General features: G+C 38.2%; 1 protein-coding gene across 1 annotated transcript in view; it reads left to right on the plus strand.

The window, feature by feature from the left end:
* The window catches only part of hmcn1 (hemicentin 1), a 253,969-nt gene that overhangs the window by 122,986 nt on the left and 108,483 nt on the right, over positions 1 to 22,500 (plus strand). Inside the window, exons 18-19 of the mRNA XM_052523937.1 lie at positions 9,306 to 9,433; positions 19,319 to 19,463. Coding sequence (XP_052379897.1) covers positions 9,306 to 9,433; positions 19,319 to 19,463 — 273 coding nt within the window. The remainder of the gene's footprint in view (positions 1 to 9,305; positions 9,434 to 19,318; positions 19,464 to 22,500) is intronic.

Here is a 22,500-nt window from a genome sequence, read left to right on the forward strand (position 1 = left end):
GGGTAGAGGAGGGTATTATAGGAGGGGTACAGATGGTAGGGTAGAGGAGGGTATTATAGGAGGGGTACAGAGAGTAGGGTAGAGGAGGGTATTATAGGGATACAGAGGGTAGGGTAGAGGAGGGTATTATAGGAGGGGTACAGAGGGTAGGGTAGAATAGGGTATTATAGGAGGGGTACAGAGGGTAGGGTAGAGGAGGGTATTATAGGAGGGGTACAGAGGGTAGGGTAGAGGAGGGTATTATAGGAGGGGTACAGAGGGTAGGGTAGAGGAGGGTATTATAGGAGGGGTACAGAGGGTAGGACAGAGGAGGGTATTATAGGGTACAGAGGGTAGGGTAGAGGAGGGTATTATAGGAGGGGTACAGAGGGTAGGGTAGAGGAGGGTATTATAGGAGGGGTACAGAGGGTAGGGTAGAGGAGGGTATTATAGGAGGGGTACAGAGGGTAGGACAGAGGAGGGTATTAGAGGGTAGAGAGTGTAGGGTAGAGGAGGGTATTATAGGGGGGTAGGGTAGAGGAGGGAATTATAGGAGGGGTACATGGGTAGGGTAGAGGTGGGTATTATAGGGGTACAGAGGGAAGTTTATATGTCAAATGAATCTCAACAATTAAACAGTTGGTGGATGTATTAGATTCAGTTTTTATGAAAAATAATGGATTTCAGAAAACAAAGAAAGGAAGACAACTACAGGGGAGAAACATGGGAACAAGGTTAACGTTTCATAATTTTAACGTTTTGAATTATTTTTGGCCCGAATCGATGTAGTTGGAGTTGAATTCCACAAAGCCTGGTCACTGCTCTACTCCGTTAATGAAGTTCATCAGAAACGTCCTTCACCATGGTGTGGAGTTTAGTCAGCTAAACTCAGCAAAAAAAGAAACGTCCCTTTTTCAGGACCCTGTCTTTCAAAGATAATTCATAAAAATCCAAATAACTTCACAGATCTTCATTGTAAAGGGTTTAAACATTGTTTCCCATGCTTGTTCATTGAACCATAAACAATTAATGAACATGCACCTGTGAAACGGTCGTTAACACACTAACAGCTTACAGACGGTCGGCAATTAAGGTCACAGTCATGAAAACTTAGGACACTGAAGGGGCCTTTCTACTGACTCTGAAAAACACCAAAAGAAAGATGCCCAGGGTCCCTGCTCATCTGAGTGAACGTGCCTTAGGCATGCTGCAAGGAGGCATGAGAACTGCAGATGTGGCCAGGGCAATGAATTGCAATGTCCTTACTGTCAGACGCCTAAGACAGTGCTACAGGGAGACAGGACGGACAGCTGATCGTCCTCGCAGTGACAGACTATTTGTAACAACACCTGCACAGGATCGGTACATCTGAACATCACACCTGCGGGACAGGTACAGGATGGCAACAACAACTGCCCGAGTTACACCACAATCCCTCTATCGGTGCTCAGACTGTCCACAATAGGCTGAGAGTGGCTGGACTGAGGGCTTATAGGCCTGTTGTAAGGTAGGTCCTCACCAGACTTCACCGTCAACAACGTTGCCTATGGGCACAAGGCCTGTACTCTGGAGCGGGATTGATTTGGAGGTGGAGGGTCCGTCATGGTCTGGGGCGGTGTGTCACAGCCTCATCGGACTAAGCTTGTTGTCATTGCAGGCAATCTCAACGCTGTGCGTTACAGGGAAGACATCCTCCTCCCTCATGTGGTACCCTTCCTGCAAGCTCATCCTCACATGACCCTCCAGCATGACAATGCCACCAGCCATACTGCTCGTTCTGTGCATGATTTCCTGCAAGACAGGAATGTCAGTGTTCTGCCATGGCCAGCAAAGAGCCAGGATCTCAATCCCATTGAGCACGTCTGGGACCTGTTGGATCGGAAGGTGAGGGCTAGGGCCATTCCCACACAGAAATGTCTGGGAACTTGCAGGTGCCTTGGTGGAAGAGTGGGGTAACATCTCACTGCAAGAACTGGCAAATCTGGTGCAGTCCATGAGGAGGAGATGCACTGCAGTACTTAATGCAGCTGGTGGCCACACCAGATACTGACTGTTGATTTTGACCTTTGACCTTTGTTCAGTGACACATAATTCCATTTCGGTTTGTCACATGTCTGTGGAACTTGTTCAGTTTATGTCTCAGTTGTTGAATCTTGTTATGTTCATACAAATATTTACACATGTTAAGTTTGCTGAAAATAAACGCAGTTGACAGTGAGAGGACGTTTCTTTTTTTGCTGTGTTTAGATCACATTCATCAATGGTCAGGTCTGTCTTCTGTTGCGTTCAAAGACAGATTGCTACTTTTGAATTGAAAGTGAATATTTTCACTGGGAGCAGCAGAGGAAAGCGCTCAGCGTTTGAGTGATATTTCAGTTGTGCTGGAGTTGTGTGTGTGAGTAATGGGCCGCATGCATTGAGTTTATTTGAAGGCGAGGGAATGTAGGGGTGAACTCAGAAGAACGCGGCTCAAATTCCCTGGCATGGTTTGAAGGGGATGTCAGTTCTTGTAGAAGTCATGGGAGAAAAAAGACCTAAATCACAGTGAGAAAGAGAGAGTAGAGAGATACACTAAGTGTATAAAATATTAGCAACACCTGCTCTTTCAATGACATAGACTGACCAGGTGAATCCAGGCGCACCGGTTTGAGTCAAGAGCTGCATCGCTGCTTGGTTGTTCACACTCACAGTTTCCTGTGTGTATTAAGAATGGTCCACCACCAAAAGGACATCCACACGACTTGACACAACTGTGGGAAGCATTGGAGTCAACATGGGCCTGCATCCCTGTGGAACACTTTTGACACCTTATAGAGTCCATGACCTGACGAATTGAGGATGTTCTGAGGGCAAAAGGCTTGATTAAATTAAACAATTTCCTCAGCAATCTGCACAAAATACCCCATAATGACAAAGCAAAAGCAGGTTTTTAGAAACATTTTGCAAATGTATTAAAAACAGAAATACCTTATTTACATACGTTTTCAGACCCTTTGCTATGCAACTCCAAATTGAGCTCAGGTGCATCCTGTTTCCATTGATCAACCTTGAGCTGTATCAACAATTTGACTAGAGTCCACCTGTGGTAAATTACATTGATTGGACATGATTTGGAAAGGCACACACCTGTCTATATAAGGTCCCACAGTTGACAGTGCATGTCAGAACAATAACCAAGCCATGAGGTCGAATGAATTGAACCCGATGGTCACTCTGACAGAGCTCTAGAGTTCCTTTGTGAAGATGGGAGAACGTTCCAGAAGGACAACCATCTCTACAGCACTCCACCAATTAGGCCAGACGGAAGCCACTCCTCAGTAAAAGGCACATGACAGCCCGCTATGAGTTTGCCAAAAGGCACCTAAAGACTCTCAGACCATGAGAAACAAGATTCTCTGATCTGATGAAATCAAGATTGAGTTCTTTGGCCTGAATGCCAAGTGTCATGTCTGGAGGATACCTGGCACCATCCCTACAGTGAAGCATGGTGGTAGAAGTATCATGCTGTGGGTATGTTTTTCAGTGGCAGGGACTGGGAGACTTGTCAGGATCGAGGCAAAGATGAATGGAGCAAAGTACAGAGAGATCCTTGATGAAAACCTGATTCAGAGTGCTCAGGACCTCAGACTTGAGCTGTTGGAAAGGTCACCTTCCAACAGGACAACGACCCTAAGCACACAGCCAAGACAATGCAGGAGTGGCTTCGGTACAAGTCTTGGAATGCTTTTCCAACAGAAATTCCCATATATGCTGAGCACTTGTTGGCTGCTTTTCCTTCACTCTGCAGTCCAACTCATCCCAAGCCATCTCAATTGGGTTGAGGTCGGGTGGTTGTGGAGGCCAGGTCATCTGATGTAGCACTCAATCACTCTCCCTTTTGGTCAAATATCCCTTACACAGCCTGGAGGTATTTTACGTCATTGTCCTGTTAACTTCTTGCGTCGAGCCATCCCGGATCCGGTATCGTGACTACAGCCTCAAGCTCATTACCACAATGCAACGTTAACTATTCATGAAAATCACAAATGAAATTAATCTATTTGCTCTCAAGCTTAGCCTTTTGTTAACAACACCGTCGTCTCAGATTTTCAAAATATGCTTCTCAACCATTGCAAAACAAACATTTGTGTAACAGTATTGATAGCTAACGTAGCATTTAGCGTTAGCATTCAGCAGGCAACATTTTCACAAAAACCAGAAAAGCATTCAAATAAAATCATTTACCTTTGAAGAACTTTGGATGTTTTCAATGAGGAGACTCTCAGTTAGATAGCAAATGTTCCGTTTTTACAAAAAATATTATTTGTGTCGACTAATCGCTCCAGGTAAATGTAGTCTCTTATGGTCAATCTTCCAATGATATGCCTACAAACACGTCACAATGCTGCAAACACCTTGGGGAAACGACAGAAAGGGCAGGCTCATTCCTGGGGCATTCACAGCCATATAAGGAGACATTGGAACACAGCGCCTTCAGAATCTGGGGCATTTCCTGTATGAAACTTCTTCTTGGTGTCGCCTGTAACATTAGTTCTGGGGCACTCACAGATAATATCTTTGCAGTTTTGGAAACGTCAGAGTTTTGTCTTTCCAAGGCTGTCAATTCCATGCATAGTCGAGCATCTTTTCGTGACAAAATATTGCGCTTAAAACGGGCACGTCTTTTTATCCAATAATGACATTAGCGCCCCCATAGGTTGAAGAGGTTAAAAAACAAATTGTAGTCCCACTTAGTGCAAACCAGATGGGATGTTGTATCACTGCAGAATGCTGTGGTAGCCATGCTGGTAAAGTGTGTCTTGAATTCTAAATAAATCACCAACAGTGTCACCAGCAAAGCCCCCCCCACACCTCCATGCTTGACTGTGGGAGCCACACATGCGGAGATCATACGTTCACCTACTCTGCATCTCACAAAGACATGGCGGTTGGAACCAAAAATCTCAAGTTTGGACTCATCAGACCAAAGGACAGATTTCCACAGGTCTAATGTCCATTGCTCACGTTTCTTGGCCCAAGCAAGTCACAACACAACTGATTGGCTCAAATGCATTAAGAAAGAAAGAAATTCCACAAACAAACTTTTAACATGGCACACCTGTTAATTTAAATGCCTTCCAGGTGACTGGAATGAAGCTGGTTGAGAGAATGCCAAGAGTGCAAAGCTGTCATCAAGGCAAAGGGTAGCTACTTTGAAGAATCTCCAAAATAAAATATATTTTGATTTGTTTAACACTTTTTTGGTTACTACATGATTCCATAAGTGTTATTTCGTAGTTTTGATGTCTTCACTGTTATTCTACAATGTAGAAAATATTAAAAATAAAGAAAAACCCTGGAATGATTAGGTGTGCTCAAACCTTTGACTGGTACTGTACATGTATATATCGGTTGAAGTTTCACCAAGCCTCATAACACATTGAAATACCTTGACTTTGAGTCATCTTGACATTGAGTAAGAACAGCAGGTCCTCTGTAGTCTTTAAAGGATCCATGGTATGCACGCAATCCTATATATTTCTATTTCACTAAAGTGGGAGAGACACAGATATGGCTGGGCAGCATCCATAGTGGAGATTGTTGAGTTCAGAGTTTGGTTTCTAACTTCAAAGCCCAGCCCTGTCAAAGCCCACACACTTCTTTGGATTGCCTGTGACTGTAAATGTGTGTATGAAAATGTGTGTATGTGTGTGTGAAAACATGTATATGTGTGTGTCTGTTTATTTATGAAAGGCACGCCCTCTCTGCTTGAATTCCCAATGCATGTATCACAACCCTGTCAACTACGCGGCAGGTATGTACAGTATGTACAGTATGTGTGAGTGTATGTGAGTGTGTGTGTGTATGTGTGTGTGTGTGTGTGTGTGTGTGTGTATGTGAGTGTGTGTGTGTGTGTGTGTATGTGAGTGTGTGTGTGTGCATGCTTCTTAAATGTTGTGTGTGTTTGTTTACACATGTGTACCTTGTTAAGCACCATTCAGCAGCAATGCAGGACTGTCTTTGGGGGAACTCACAGTCACTGGGTTCTTATTTGGGCTAAAGGTCCCATCAGATCCAGCTGCCCCATATTAACGTGTGCCCCACTTCACTAGTGACACAGTCCCTGCCCATAACACCCCGCCTCTGGGGTTACTGTGGCAACGCAACAAGCAAAACATGGGAGGTGTCCCAGTCGGTTCTACAGCCCTGCCGCCCTCTTTCTTAATCTCTCTGTCTCTCTCTCTCTGTCTCTCTCTCTCTCTCTCTCTCTCTCTCTCTCTCTCTCTCTCTCTCTCTCTCTCTCTCTCTCTCTCTCTCTCTCTCTCTCTCTCTCTCTCTCTGTCTCTGTCTCTCTCTCTGTCTCCCTCGCTCTCTCTCTCTCTGTCTCCCTCGCTCTCTCTCTATCTCTCTCTCACTCTTTCTCTCTCTCTCTGTGTCTCTGTCTCTTAATTCAAAGCCTTTATTGCATTGGGAAACATATGTTTACTTTGCCAAAGCAAGTGAAATAAATAATAAACAAAAAAAATGAACAGTGAACATTACACTCACAAAAGTTACACAGTCATATGTTGTGTTGTAATGATGTGCAAACAGTGAAATTACAAAAGGGAAAATAAATAAACATAAATATGGGTTGTATTTACAATGGTGTTTGTTCTTCACTGGTTGCCATTTTCTTGTGACAACAAATCACAAATATTGCTGCTGTGATGGCACACTGTGGTATTTCACCCAATAGGGAGTTTATCAAAATTGGATTTGTTTTCGAATTCTTTGTGGGTCTGTGTAATCTGAGGGAAATATGTGTCTCTAATATGGTCGTACATTGGGCAGGAGGTTAGGAAGTGCAGCTCAGCTTCCACCTCATTTCGTGGGCAGTGAGCATAGCCTGTCTTCTCTTGAGAGCCAGGTCTGCCTATGGGAGCAGCTCTCAATAGCAAGGCTATGCTCACTGAGTCTGTACATAGTCAAAGCTTTCCTTAAGTTTGGGTCAGTCACAATGGTCAGATATTATGCCACTGTTTACTCTCTGTTTAGGGCCAAATAGCATTCTAGTTTACTCCGTTTTTTGGTTAATTGTTTCCAATGTGTCAAGTAATTCTCTTTTGGTTTTCTCATGATTTTTTTGGGTCTAGTTGTGTTGCTGTCCTGGGGCTCTGTGGGGTGTGTTTGTGTTTGTGAACAGAGCCCAAGGACCAGCTTGCTTAGGGGACTCTTCTCCAGGTTCATCTCTCTGTAGGTGATGGCTTTGTTATGCAAGGTTTGGGAATCGCTGCCTTTTAGGTGGTTGTAGAATTTAATGGCTCATTTCTGGATTTTGATCATTAGCGGGTATCGTCATAATTCTGCTCTGCATGCATTATTTGGTGTTTTACGTTGTACACCGGGGATATTTTTGCAGAATTCTACACACAGTCTCAATATGGTGTTTGTCCCATTTTGTGAATTATTGGTTGGTGAGCGGTCCCCAGACCCCACAGCCACGAAGGGCAATGGGTTCTATAACTGATTGAAGTATTTTTAGCCAGATCCTCATTGGTATGTTGAATTTGATGTTCTTTTTGATGGCGTAGAAGGCCTTTCTTGCCTTGTCTCTCGGATCGTTCACAGCTTTCTGGAAGTCATCCGTGGCTCTGATGTTTAGGCCGAGGTATGTATAGTTTTTGTGTGCTCTAGGGCAACGGTGTCTAGATGGAATTTGTATTTGTGGTCCTGGCAACTGGACCTTTTTGTCAGGGCCCTGGTCTGACAGAATCTGTGCAGAATATCTAGGTGCTACTGTAGTCCTGTCTTGGTTGAGGACAGAAGCACCAGATCATCAGCAAACTGTAGACATTTGACTTCAGATTCTAGTAGGTTGAGGCCGGGTGCTGCAGACTGTTCAAGTGCCTTCACCAATTTGTTGATGTATATGTTGAAGAGGGTGGGACTCAAGCTGCATGGCCCTATGGAAAGAAATGTGTGTATTTTTCGGTAATTTTAACCGCACACTTGTTGTTTGTGTGCATGGATTGTATAATGTTGTATGTTTTTCCCCCAACACTACTTCCTCTCTCTGTATCTCTCTCTCTCTCTCTGTATCTCTCTTCATATCTCTCTGTTTCTATCTCCGTATCTCTCTCTCTCACTCTCTCGCTCTCTCTCCCTGTCTCTCTCTCTGTCTCTCTTTTTCTCCCTCATATCGTCTGTTAGCTCAGCAGCTGGCAAGAACCACATTACATCAGGCAAACCTTATCTCCTGCTGTAGTCAGTTAACCAGCCAGTCAGTCAGTCAGTCAGTCAGTCAGTCAGTCAGTCAGTCCATCTTTATGTTATGTGTGAACATAAAAGGTGGATTCCTTTCCAATCTGGCAACCATCTTGTTAATCTCTGTCTTTCCTCATGCTGGATCCTCTCAGGCAGGAATCATCAGTCTTGTCATGCCACACTCCCAGTTCCCGTCTCAGAGTGGAGAAGCAGGACTCGAACTGACGGCTGTTTGTGTTACAGGCCTTGAGTGGACGGATAGCCAGAGGGATAAGAGATGTAATGTATACATTAACCCTGAGTGTCTACTCGAGCATAGAATGTTTATCTTTATTTAACTAGGCAAGTCAGTTAAGAACAAATTCTTATTTGCAATGACAGCTGACCGGGGAACAGTGGGTTAACTGCCTTGTTCTTGGACAGAACGACAAATTCTTACCTTGTCAGCTTAGGGATTCGATCCAGCACCCGTTCGGTTACTTCGGTTATACTCTAACCACTAGGCTACCTGCCACCCGAGTACACGGGGGAACATACCGTATGTTCTGGGCTCAGAAAAAATATTTAGGCCTAGGCCAGGTTTTCGTGGTAAAGTCAACTGGTCAGGGTTCATATTGGGCATTTTCAGATCTTTCCATTCAGGAGGTCAGTTCATATCAATGAGGATGGTCACATTGTGTTTGACTGGAGACTGTTGGGTGGTCAGTTTATCTTCATGTTAGTCATGTTCTCCTGGCCAACACCTTGTCAACTGTTTCTGTCCCCCAGATGACCGTGTGAACGTGTTCAAATCGCTGCACATTCACACACATACAGTATGTATGATGTCATCTCGACCAACTGTGTGTGTTTTGGGTGTACGTGAGCCCTTTACATCGTGCCTAGGGAGAGAGTGTAAATACGTCAGTATTTATAGCAACCATGCTTTCCCTAAGCCTCTCAGTGTGGAGATGTGGAAACCATATGGAAGAGAGTGTGTGGTAAAGCAGGGAGGCAACTGGGAAGTGGACCCAGTGGAGGTGAGCCCTGGTCAGGCATGGAGAGAGCAGGAGAGCCCCTGGTCCCTGGAAACAAACAGCCACTTGTTTTTTATGATACAGTGTCCCCGGTGATTGGCAACAGTCCGGGGGTGCTGAATGTGATCAAGGAGCAGCAGGTGACTCTGCCCTGTGTGCTGCTGGCGGGAAACCCCCTACCTGAGAGACGCTGGCTACACAACCACGGCCTGGTGAGAAAGCTATACACACACACTGGCACACACACACACACACACTGGCACGCACACACACACTGGCACGCACACACACACACTGGCACACACACACACACACTGGCACACACACACATACATACATACCCCACACACACACGCACGCACACACACACACACACACACACACACACACACACACACACACACACGCACACACACACACACACACACACACACACACACACACACACACACACACACACACACACACACACACACACGCACACACACATACCCACACACACACGCGTGCATATGCACACACACATACACACTACTGGTGCCTGAGATCTGCCTGTGGTTAAGCACTGTGAATAAGATAACACCAATTTGTCATCAGACAGTCGAGGAATGATTCATAAAAATGATCAAAAAAATGTAACAAAACCACTCCAAAATGACTTACTCACTGCAACGTCTATGAAGGTGTCTATTGTTTTAGCACTGATTTTAAAACTAATATTAGACTCGTCTATGGACCACCTGTGCCCATTTTGAGTAGAGGTCCATTCTGTAAGTGTATTTGGGTGATTTAAACATACCGCATGTTTCATACATACCACATGTTTCATACATACCACATGTTTCATAGGTACCACATGTTTTATACATACCACATGTTTTATACATACCACATGTTTCATACATACCACATGTTTCATACATACCACATGTTTTATACATACCACATGTTTTATACATACCACATGTTTCATACATACCACATGTTTCATACATACCACATGTTTCATACATACCACATGTTTTATACATACCACATGTTTCATACATACCACATGTTTCATACATACCACATGTTTCATACATACCACATGTTTTATACATACCACATGTTTCATACATACCACATGTTTTATACATACCACATGTTTCATACATACCACATGTTTCATACAAACCACATGTTTCATACATACCACATGTTTCATACATACCACATGTTTTATACAAACCACATGTTTTATACATACCACATGTTTTATACATACCACATGTTTTATACATACCACATGTTTTATACATACCACATGTTTTATACATACAAACCACATGTTTCATACATACCACATGTTTCATACATACCACATGTTTCATACATACCACATGTTTTATACATACCACATGTTTTATACATACATACCACATGTTTTATACATACATACCACATGTTTCATACATACCACATGTTTCATATATACCACATGTTTTATACATACCACATGTTTTATACATACCACATGTTTTATACATACCACATGTTTTATACATACCACATGTTTTATACATACCACATGTTTTATACATACCACATGTTTTATACATACCACATGTTTTATACATACCATGTTTTATACATACATGTTTCATACATACCACATGTTTTATACATACCACATGTTTTATACATACCACATGTTTCATACATACCACATGTTTCATACATACCACATGTTTTATACATACCACATGTTTTATACATACCACATGTTTTATACATACCACATGTTTTATACATACCACATGTTTCATACATACCACATGTTTTATACATACCACATGTTTTATACAAACCACATGTTTTATACATACCACATGTTTTATACATACCACATGTTTTATACATACCACATGTTTCATACATACCACATGTTTCATACATACCACATGTTTTATACATACCACATGTTTTATACATACCACATGTTTCATACATACCACATGTTTTATACATACCACATGTTTTATACATACCACATGTTTCATACATACCACATGTTTTATATATACCACATGTTTTATACATACCACATGTTTTATACATACATACCACATGTTTTATATATACCACATGTTTTATATATACCACATGTTTTATACATACAAACCACATGTTTCATACATACCACATGTTTCATACATACCACATGTTTCATACATACCACATGTTTTATACATACCACATGTTTTATACATACCACATGTTTTATACATACCACATGTTTTATACATACATACCACATGTTTCATACATACCACATGTTTCATACATACCACATGTTTTATACATACCACATGTTTTATACATACATACCACATGTTTTATACATACATACCACATGTTTTATATATACCACATGTTTTATACATACATACCACATGTTTTATATATACCACATGTTTTATACATACCACATGTTTTATACATACATACCACATGTTTTATATATACCACATGTTTTATATATACCACATGTTTTATACATACCACATGTTTTATACATACCGCATGTTTTATACAAACCACATGTTTTATACATACCACATGTTTTATACAGACCACATGTTTCATACAAACCACATGTTTCATATGTACCACATGTTTTATACGTACCACATGTTTTATACATACCACATGTTTTATACATGCCACATGTTTTATACATACCACATGTTTTATACATACCACATGTTTTATACATACCACATGTTTTATACAAACCACATGTTTTATACAAACCACATGTTTTATACAAACCACATGTTTTATACATACCACATGTTTCATACATACCACATGTTTTATACAAACCACATGTTTTATACATACCACATGTTTTATACATACCACATGTTTTATACATACCACATGTTTTATACATACCACATGTTTTATACATACAAACCACATGTTTCATACATACCACATGTTTTATACATACCACATGTTTTATACATACCACATGTTTTATACATACATACCACATGTTTTATACATACATACCACATGTTTTATACATACATACCATGTTTCATACATACCACATGTTTCATACATACCACATGTTTCATACATACCACATGTTTTATACAAACCACATGTTTCATATGTACCACATGTTTCATACATACCACATGTTTCATACATACCACATGTTTCATACATACCACATGTTTTATACATACCACATGTTTTATACATACCACATGTTTTATACATACCACATGTTTCATACATACCACATGTTTCATACATACCACATGTTTTATACATACCACATGTTTCATACATACCACATGTTTTATACATACCACATGTTTTATACATACCACATGTTTTATACATACCACATGTTTCATACATACCACATGTTTTATACATACCACATGTTTCATACATACCACATGTTTTATACATACCACATGTTTTATACATACCACATGTTTTATACATACCACATGTTTCATACATACCACATGTTTTATACATACCACATGTTTTATACAAACCACATGTTTTATACAAACCACATGTTTTATACATACTACATGTTTTATACATACATACCACATGTTTTATATATACCACATGTTTTATACATACCACATGTTTTATACATACATACCACATGTTTTATATATACCACATGTTTTATACATACCACATGTTTTATACATACCTCATGTTTTATACCCACATGTTTTATACATACCACATGTTTTATACATACCACATGTTTTATACATACCACATGTTTTATACATACCATGTTTTATACATACCATGTTTTATACATACCACATGTTTTATACATACCACATGTTTTATACATACATACCACATGTTTTATACATACATACCACATGTTTTATACATACCACATGTTTTATATATACCACATGTTTTATACATACCACATGTTTTATACATACCACATGTTTTATACATACCACATGTTTCATACATACCACATGTTTTATACATACCACATGTTTTATACATACCACATGTTTTATACATACCACATGTTTTATACAAACCACATGTTTTATACATACATACACATGTTTTATACATACCACATGTTTTATATACCACATGTTTTATACATACCACATGTTTTATACATACCACATGTTTTATACATACCACATGTTTTATACATACATACCACATGTTTTATACATACCACATGTTTTATACATACCACATGTTTTATACATACATACATGTTTTATACAAACCACATGTTTTATACATACCACATGTTTTATACATACCACATGTTTTATACATACCACATGTTTTATACATACCACATGTTTTATACATACCACATGTTTTATACATACCACATGTTTTATACATACCACATGTTTTATACATACCACATGTTTTATACATACCACATGTTTCATACATACCACATGTTTCATACATACCACATGTTTCATACATACCACATGTTTCATACATACCACATGTTTCATACATACACATGTTTCCATACCATGTTTCATACATACCACATGTTTCATACATACCACATGTTTCATACATACCACATGTTTCATACAAACCACATGTTTCATATGTACCACATGTTTTATACGTACCACATGTTTCATACATACCACATGTTTCATACATACCACATGTTTTATACATACCACATGTTTCATACATACCACATGTTTCATACATACCACATGTTTCATATATACCACATGTTTTATACATACCACATGTTTTATACAAACCACATGTTTTATACATACCACATGTTTTATACATACCACATGTTTTATACATACCACATGTTTTATACATACAAACCACATGTTTCATACATACCACATGTTTCATACATACCACATGTTTCATACATACCACATGTTTCATACATACCACATGTTTTATACATACCACATGTTTTATACATACCACATGTTTTATACATACATACCACATGTTTCATACATACCACATGTTTCATATATACCACATGTTTTATACATACCACATGTTTTATACATACCACATGTTTTATACATACCACATGTTTTATACATACCACATGTTTTATACATACATACCACATGTTTTATACATACATACCACATGTTTTATACATACCACATGTTTTATACATACCACATGTTTTATACATACATACCACATGTTTCATACATACCACATGTTTCATATATACCACATGTTTTATACATACCACATGTTTTATACATACCACATGTTTTATACATACCACATGTTTTATACATACATACCACATGTTTTATACATACATACCACATGTTTTATATATACCACATGTTTTATACATACATACCACATGTTTTATATATACCACATGTTTTATACATACCACATGTTTCATACATACCACATGTTTCATACATACCACATGTTTTATACATACCACATGTTTCATACATACCACATGTTTCATACATACCACATGTTTCATACATACCACATGTTTTATACATACCACATGTTTTATACATACCACATGTTTTATACATACCACATGTTTTATACATACCACATGTTTTATACATACCACATGTTTTATACATACCACATGTTTCATACATACCACATGTTTCATACATACCACATGTTTTATACATACCACATGTTTCATACATACCACATGTTTCATACATACCACATGTTTTATACATACCACATGTTTTATACATACCACATGTTTCATACATACCACATGTTTTATACATACCACATGTTTTATACATACCACATGTTTCATACATACCACATGTTTTATATATACCACATGTTTTATACATACCACATGTTTTATACATACATACCACATGTTTTATATATACCACATGTTTTATATATATACCACATGTTTTATACATACAAACCACATGTTTCATACATACCACATGTTTCATACATACCACATGTTTCATACATACCACATGTTTTATACATACCACATGTTTTATACATACCACATGTTTTATACATACCACATGTTTTATACATACCACATGTTTTATACATACATACCACATGTTTCATACATACCACATGTTTCATACATACCACATGTTTTATACATACCACATGTTTTATACATACCACATGTTTTATACATACATACCACATGTTTTATACATACATACCACATGTTTTATACATACATACCACATGTTTTATACATACCACATGTTTTATACATACATACCACATGTTTTATATATACCACATGTTTTATACATACCACATGTTTTATACATACCGCATGTTTTATACAAACCACATGTTTTATACATACCGCATGTTTTATACAAACCACATGTTTTATACATACCACATGTTTTATACAGACCACATGTTTCATATGTACCACATGTTTTATACGTACCACATGTTTTATACATACCACATGTTTTATACATGCCACATGTTTTATACATACCACATGTTTTATACATACCACATGTTTTATACATACCACATGTTTTATACATACCACATGTTTTATACAAACCACATGTTTTATACAAACCACATGTTTTATACATACCACATGTTTCATACATACCACATGTTTTATACAAACCACATGTTTTATACATACCACATGTTTTATACATACCACATGTTTTATACATACCACATGTTTTATACATACCACATGTTTTATACATACATACCACATGTTTCATACATACCACATGTTTTATACATACCACATGTTTTATACATACCACATGTTTTATACATACCACATGTTTTATACATACATACCACATGTTTTATACATACATACCACATGTTTCATACATACCACATGTTTCATACATACCACATGTTTTATACATACCACATGTTTCATACATACCACATGTTTTATACATACCACATGTTTCATACATACCACATGTTTTATACATACCACATGTTTCATACATACCACATGTTTTATACATACCACATGTTTTATACATACCACATGTTTCATACATACCACATGTTTCATACATACCACATGTTTCATACATACCACATGTTTTATACATACCACATGTTTTATACATACCACATGTTTCATACATACCACATGTTTCATACATACCACATGTTTTATACATACCACATGTTTCATACATACCACATGTTTTATACATACCACATGTTTCATACATACCACATGTTTTATACATACCACATGTTTCATACATACCACATGTTTTATACATACCACATGTTTCATACATACCACATGTTTTATACATACCACATGTTTTATACAAACCACATGTTTTATACAAACCACATGTTTTATACATACTACATGTTTTATACATACATACCACATGTTTTATATATACCACATGTTTTATACATACCACATGTTTTATACATACATACCACATGTTTTATATATACCACATGTTTTATATATACCACATGTTTTATACATACCTCATGCTTTATACATACCACATGTTTTATACAAACCACATGTTTTATACATACCACATGTTTTATACAAACCACATGTTTTATACATACCACATGTTTTATACATACATACCACATGTTTTATATATACCACATGTTTTATACATACATACCACATGTTTTATACATACATACCACATGTTTTATATGTACCACATGTTTTATATATACCACATGTTTTATACATACCACATGTTTTATACATACCACATGTTTCATACATACCACATGTTTCATACATACCACATGTTTTATACATACCACATGTTTTATACATACCACATGTTTTATACATACCACATGTTTTATACAAACCACATGTTTTATACATACATACCACATGTTTTATATATACCACATGTTTTATATATACCACATGTTTTATACATACCACATGTTTTATACATACCACATGTTTTATACATACCACATGTTTTATACATACATACCACATGTTTTATATATACCACATGTTTTATATATACCACATGTTTTATACATACCACATGTTTTATACATACCACATGTTTTATACAAACCACATGTTTTATACATACCACATGTTTTATACAAACCACATGTTTTATACATACCACATGTTTTATACATACATACCACATGTTTCATACATACCACATGTTTTATACATACCACATGTTTTATACATACCGCATGTTTTATACAAACCACATGTTTTATACATACCACATGTTTTATACAAACCACATGTTTCATACATACCACATGTTTCATACATACCACATGTTTCATACATACCACATGTTTCATACATACCACATGTTTCATACATACCACATGTTTCATACATACCACATGTTTCATACATACCACATGTTTCATACATACCACATGTTTCATACATACCACATGTTTCATACAAACCACATGTTTCATATGTACCACATGTTTTATACATACCACATGTTTCATACATACCACATGTTTCATACATACCACATGTTTCATATGTACCACATGTTTCATATGTACCACATGTTTCATACATACCACATGTTTCATACATACCACATGTTTTATACATACCACATGTTTCATACAAACCACATGTTTCATATGTACCACATGTTTTATACGTACCACATGTTTTATACATACCACATGTTTTATACAGACCACATGTTTCATACAAACCACATGTTTCATATGTACCACATGTTTTATACATACCACATGTTTTATACAAACCACATGTTTTATACAAACCACATGTTTTATACATACCACATGTTTCATACAAACCACATGTTTCATACATACCACATGTTTCATACATACCACATGTTTCATAGGTACCACATGTTTTATACATACCACATGTTTTATACATACCACATGTTTTATACATACCACATGTTTTATACAAACCACATGTTTCATATGTACCACATGTTTTATACATACCACATGTTTTATACATACCACATGTTTTATACATACCACATGTTTCATACATACCACATGTTTCATACATACCACATGTTTTATACATACCACATGTTTTATACAGACCACATGTTTCATACAAACCACATGTTTCATATGTACCACATGTTTTATACATACCACATGTTTTATACAAACCACATGTTTTATACAAACCACATGTTTTATACATACCACATGTTTCATACAAACCACATGTTTCATACATACCACATGTTTCATACATACCACATGTTTCATAGGTACCACATGTTTTATACATACCACATGTTTTATACATACCACATGTTTTATACATACCACATGTTTTATACAAACCACATGTTTCATATGTACCACATGTTTTATACATACCACATGTTTTATACATACCACATGTTTCATACATACCACATGTTTCATAGGTACCACATGTTTCATACATACCACATGTTTCATATGTACCACATGTTTCATACATACCACATGTTTCATAGGTACCACATGTTTCATACATACCACATGTTTCATAGGTACCACATGTTTCATATGTACCACATGTTTTATACATACCACATGTTTCATATGTACCATGTTTCATACATACCACATGTTTTACCACATGTTTCATACAAACCACATGTTTCATACATACCACATGTTTTATACATACCACATGTTTTATACAAACCACATGTTTCATATGTACCACATGTTTTATACATACCACATGTTTCATACATACCACATGTTTTATACATACCACATGTTTCATACATAACACATGTTTCATACAAACCACATGTTTCATACATACCACATGTTTCATACATACCACATGTTTTATACAAACCACATGTTTCATATGTACCACATGTTTTATACATACCGCATGTTTCATACATACCGTGTTCCAATACAGCTGGTTGTGTGTGTCTGTGTGTGTCTGTGTGTGTCTGTGTGTGTCTGTGTGTGTCTGTGTGTGTGTGTCTGTGTGTGTCCCTCCATGTAATGTTGTCACCTGTTGAATGTGTTCCTGTCCATGCCAGGTGAGCTCCAGCCCGTATGTGACGGTGCGTAGAGACAGCAGCCTGCATATAGAACACGTTCGTCTGGAGGACGGAGGGCAATACACCTGCCTGGCAGAGAACGTGCTGGGCTCCAGCAACCGCACCACCACCCTCAACATCTATGGTAAGACCACAATACTATGGTTAACATCTACTATACGACCACAGTAAGACCACAATACCATGGTTAACATCTACTATACGACCACAGTAAGACCACAATACTATGGTTAACATCTACTATACGACCACAGTAAGACCACAATACCATGATTAACATCTACTATACGACCACAGTAAGACCACAATACCATGGTTAACATCTACTATACGACCACAGTAAGACCACAATACCACGGTTAACATCTACTATACGACCACAGTAAGACCACAATACCATGATTAACATCTACTATACGACCACAGTAAGACCACAATACCATGATTAACATCTACTATACGACCACAGTAAGACCACAATACCATGGTTAACATCTACTATACGACCACAGTAAGACCACAATACCATGGTTAACATCTACTATACGACCACAGTAAGACCACAATACCACGGTTAACATCTACTATACGACCACAGTAAGACGACAATACTATGGTTAACATCTACTATACGACCACAGTAAGACCACAATACCACGGTTAACATCTACTATACGACCACAGTAAGACCACAATACTATGGTTAACATCTACTATACGACCACAGTAAGACCACAATACCATGATTAACATCTACTATACGACCACAGTAAGACCACAATACCATGGTTAACATCTACTATACGACCACAGTAAGACCACAATACCATGATTAACATCTACTATACGACCACAGTAAGACCACAATACCATGGTTAACATCTACTATACGACCACAGTAAGACCACAATACCATGGTTAACATCTACTATACGACCACAGTAAGACCACAATACCACGGTTAACATCTACTATACGACCACAGTAAGACCACAATACTATGGTTAACATCTACTATACGACCACAGTAAGACCACAATACCATGGTTAACATCTACTATACGACCACAGTAAGACCACAATACTATGGTTAACATCTACTATACGACCACAGTAAGACCACAATACCACGGTTAACATCTACTATACGACCACAGTAAGACCACTGTAGCAACAACTGCAGTCGGTCAATATTACACTACAGTCAGACCACACTACTGTGTACCCACTGTAGCAACAACTTCAGTCGGTCAATATTACGCTACAGTCAGACCACACTACTGTGTACCCACTGTAGCAACAACTTCAGTCGGTCAATATTACGCTACAGTCAGACCACACTACTGTGTACCCACTGTAGCAACAACTTCAGTCGGTCAATATTACGCTACAGTCAGACCACACTACTGTGTACCCACTGTAGCAACAACTTCAGTCGGTCAATATTACGCTACAGTCAGACCACACTACTGTGTACCCACTGTAGCAACAACTTCAGTCGGTCAATATTACGCTACAGTCAGACCACACTACTGTGTACCCACTGTAGCAACAACTTCAGTCGGTCAATATTACGCTACAGTCAGACCACACTACTGTGTACCCACTGTAGCAACAACTTCAGTCGGTCAATATTACGCTACAGTCAGACCACACTACTGTGTACCCATTGTAGCAACAACCCACATTGACTGGTACTGGTGATTCTTGTTTATAGCCTTGTTATTGTTATTTTATCCTGTTACTATTTTTCCTTTAGTTTATTGTGCAGACTTTTCTTCCTTCATATTTTAAAACTCTGCGTGGTTAGTTAAGGGCTCTTAAGGAAGCATTTTGTGGTAAGGTCTACACTTGTTGTATTTGATTTGATTTGTACTAGGACCACATAACCATAGGCAGAATCTGTGAGGACAGTAAAACTATGGTCAACAGTTAAAGCCATGGTTAACTTCTACTAAACAGTTATACTGTATATCTTCTGTGGGACCCCTCTGTTGTTTCCACTGTATATCTACTGTCGGTACGACTGTAATGGAGTCAATCCTCCATAATGTTCTCATCTTCTCTGTGGGCTGTCTGACTCCAAACACAATGAACCTTTATTCTCCTTCCCCCCCCTTTCTCATTTTTTCTCTCGCTCGCTTGCTCTCTCTCTTTCTTTCTATACTCTTTCTCTGTACTCTCTCTTTCTCTCTGTTCTCTCTCTGTACTCTCTCTCTCTCTCTCTCTCTGTTCTCTCTGTACTCTCTCTGTACCTATGTTCTCTCTCTCTCTCTCTGTTCTCTCTCTCTCTGTACTCTCTCTCTATATCTCTGTTCTCTCTCTGTACTCTCTCTGTACTCTCTCTCTCTCTCTGTTCTTTCTCTATATCTATGTTCTCTCTCTCTCTCTGTGTACTCTCTCTGTCTCTCTCTGTACTCTCTCTGCTCTCTCTGCTATCTATGTTCTCTCTCTCTCTGTCTCTCTCTCTCTCTCTCTCTCTCTCTCTATGCTCTCTCTCTCTGCTCTCTCTCTCTCTCTCTCTCTCTCTCTCTCTCTCTCTCTCTCTCTCTCTCTCTCTCTCTCTCTCTCTCTCTCTCTCTCTCTCTCTCTCTCTCTCTCTCTCTCTCTCTCTCTCTCTCTCTGTACTCTCTCTGTACTCTCTCTGTACTCTCTCTGTACTCTCTCTCTGTACTCTCGCTGTACTCTCTCTGTACTCTCTCTGTACTCTCTCTCTCTGTACTCTCTCTCTCTCTGTACTCTCTCTCTCTCTCTCTCTCTCTCTCTCTCTCTCTGTTCTCTCTCTATATCTCTCTCTGTTCTCTCTGTACTCTCTCTCTCTCTCTCTCTGTTCTCTCTCAATATCTCTCTCTGTACTCTCTCTGTACTCTCTCTCTCTGTTCTCTCTATCCTCTGTCTCTCTCTATCTGTTCTCTCTTTCTTTCTTTCAATTCATTTTTTTTCAATTCAAGGGCTTTATTGGCATGGGAAACATGTGTTAACATTGCCAAAGCAAGTGAGGTAGATAATATATAAAGTGTCTGTCTGTCTGTCTGTCTGTCTGTCTGTCTGTCTGTCTGTCTGTCTGTCTGTCTGTCTGTCTGTCTGTCTGTCTCTCACTCTCTCTCTCTGTTCTTACTTCATGAATATAACTGTCTGAGTTTGCATAAAAACCAGGAACA

The sequence above is a fragment of the Oncorhynchus keta genome, chromosome 1, assembly GCF_023373465.1.
Source record: "Oncorhynchus keta strain PuntledgeMale-10-30-2019 chromosome 1, Oket_V2, whole genome shotgun sequence".
Classification (NCBI taxonomy): domain Eukaryota; kingdom Metazoa; phylum Chordata; class Actinopteri; order Salmoniformes; family Salmonidae; genus Oncorhynchus; species Oncorhynchus keta.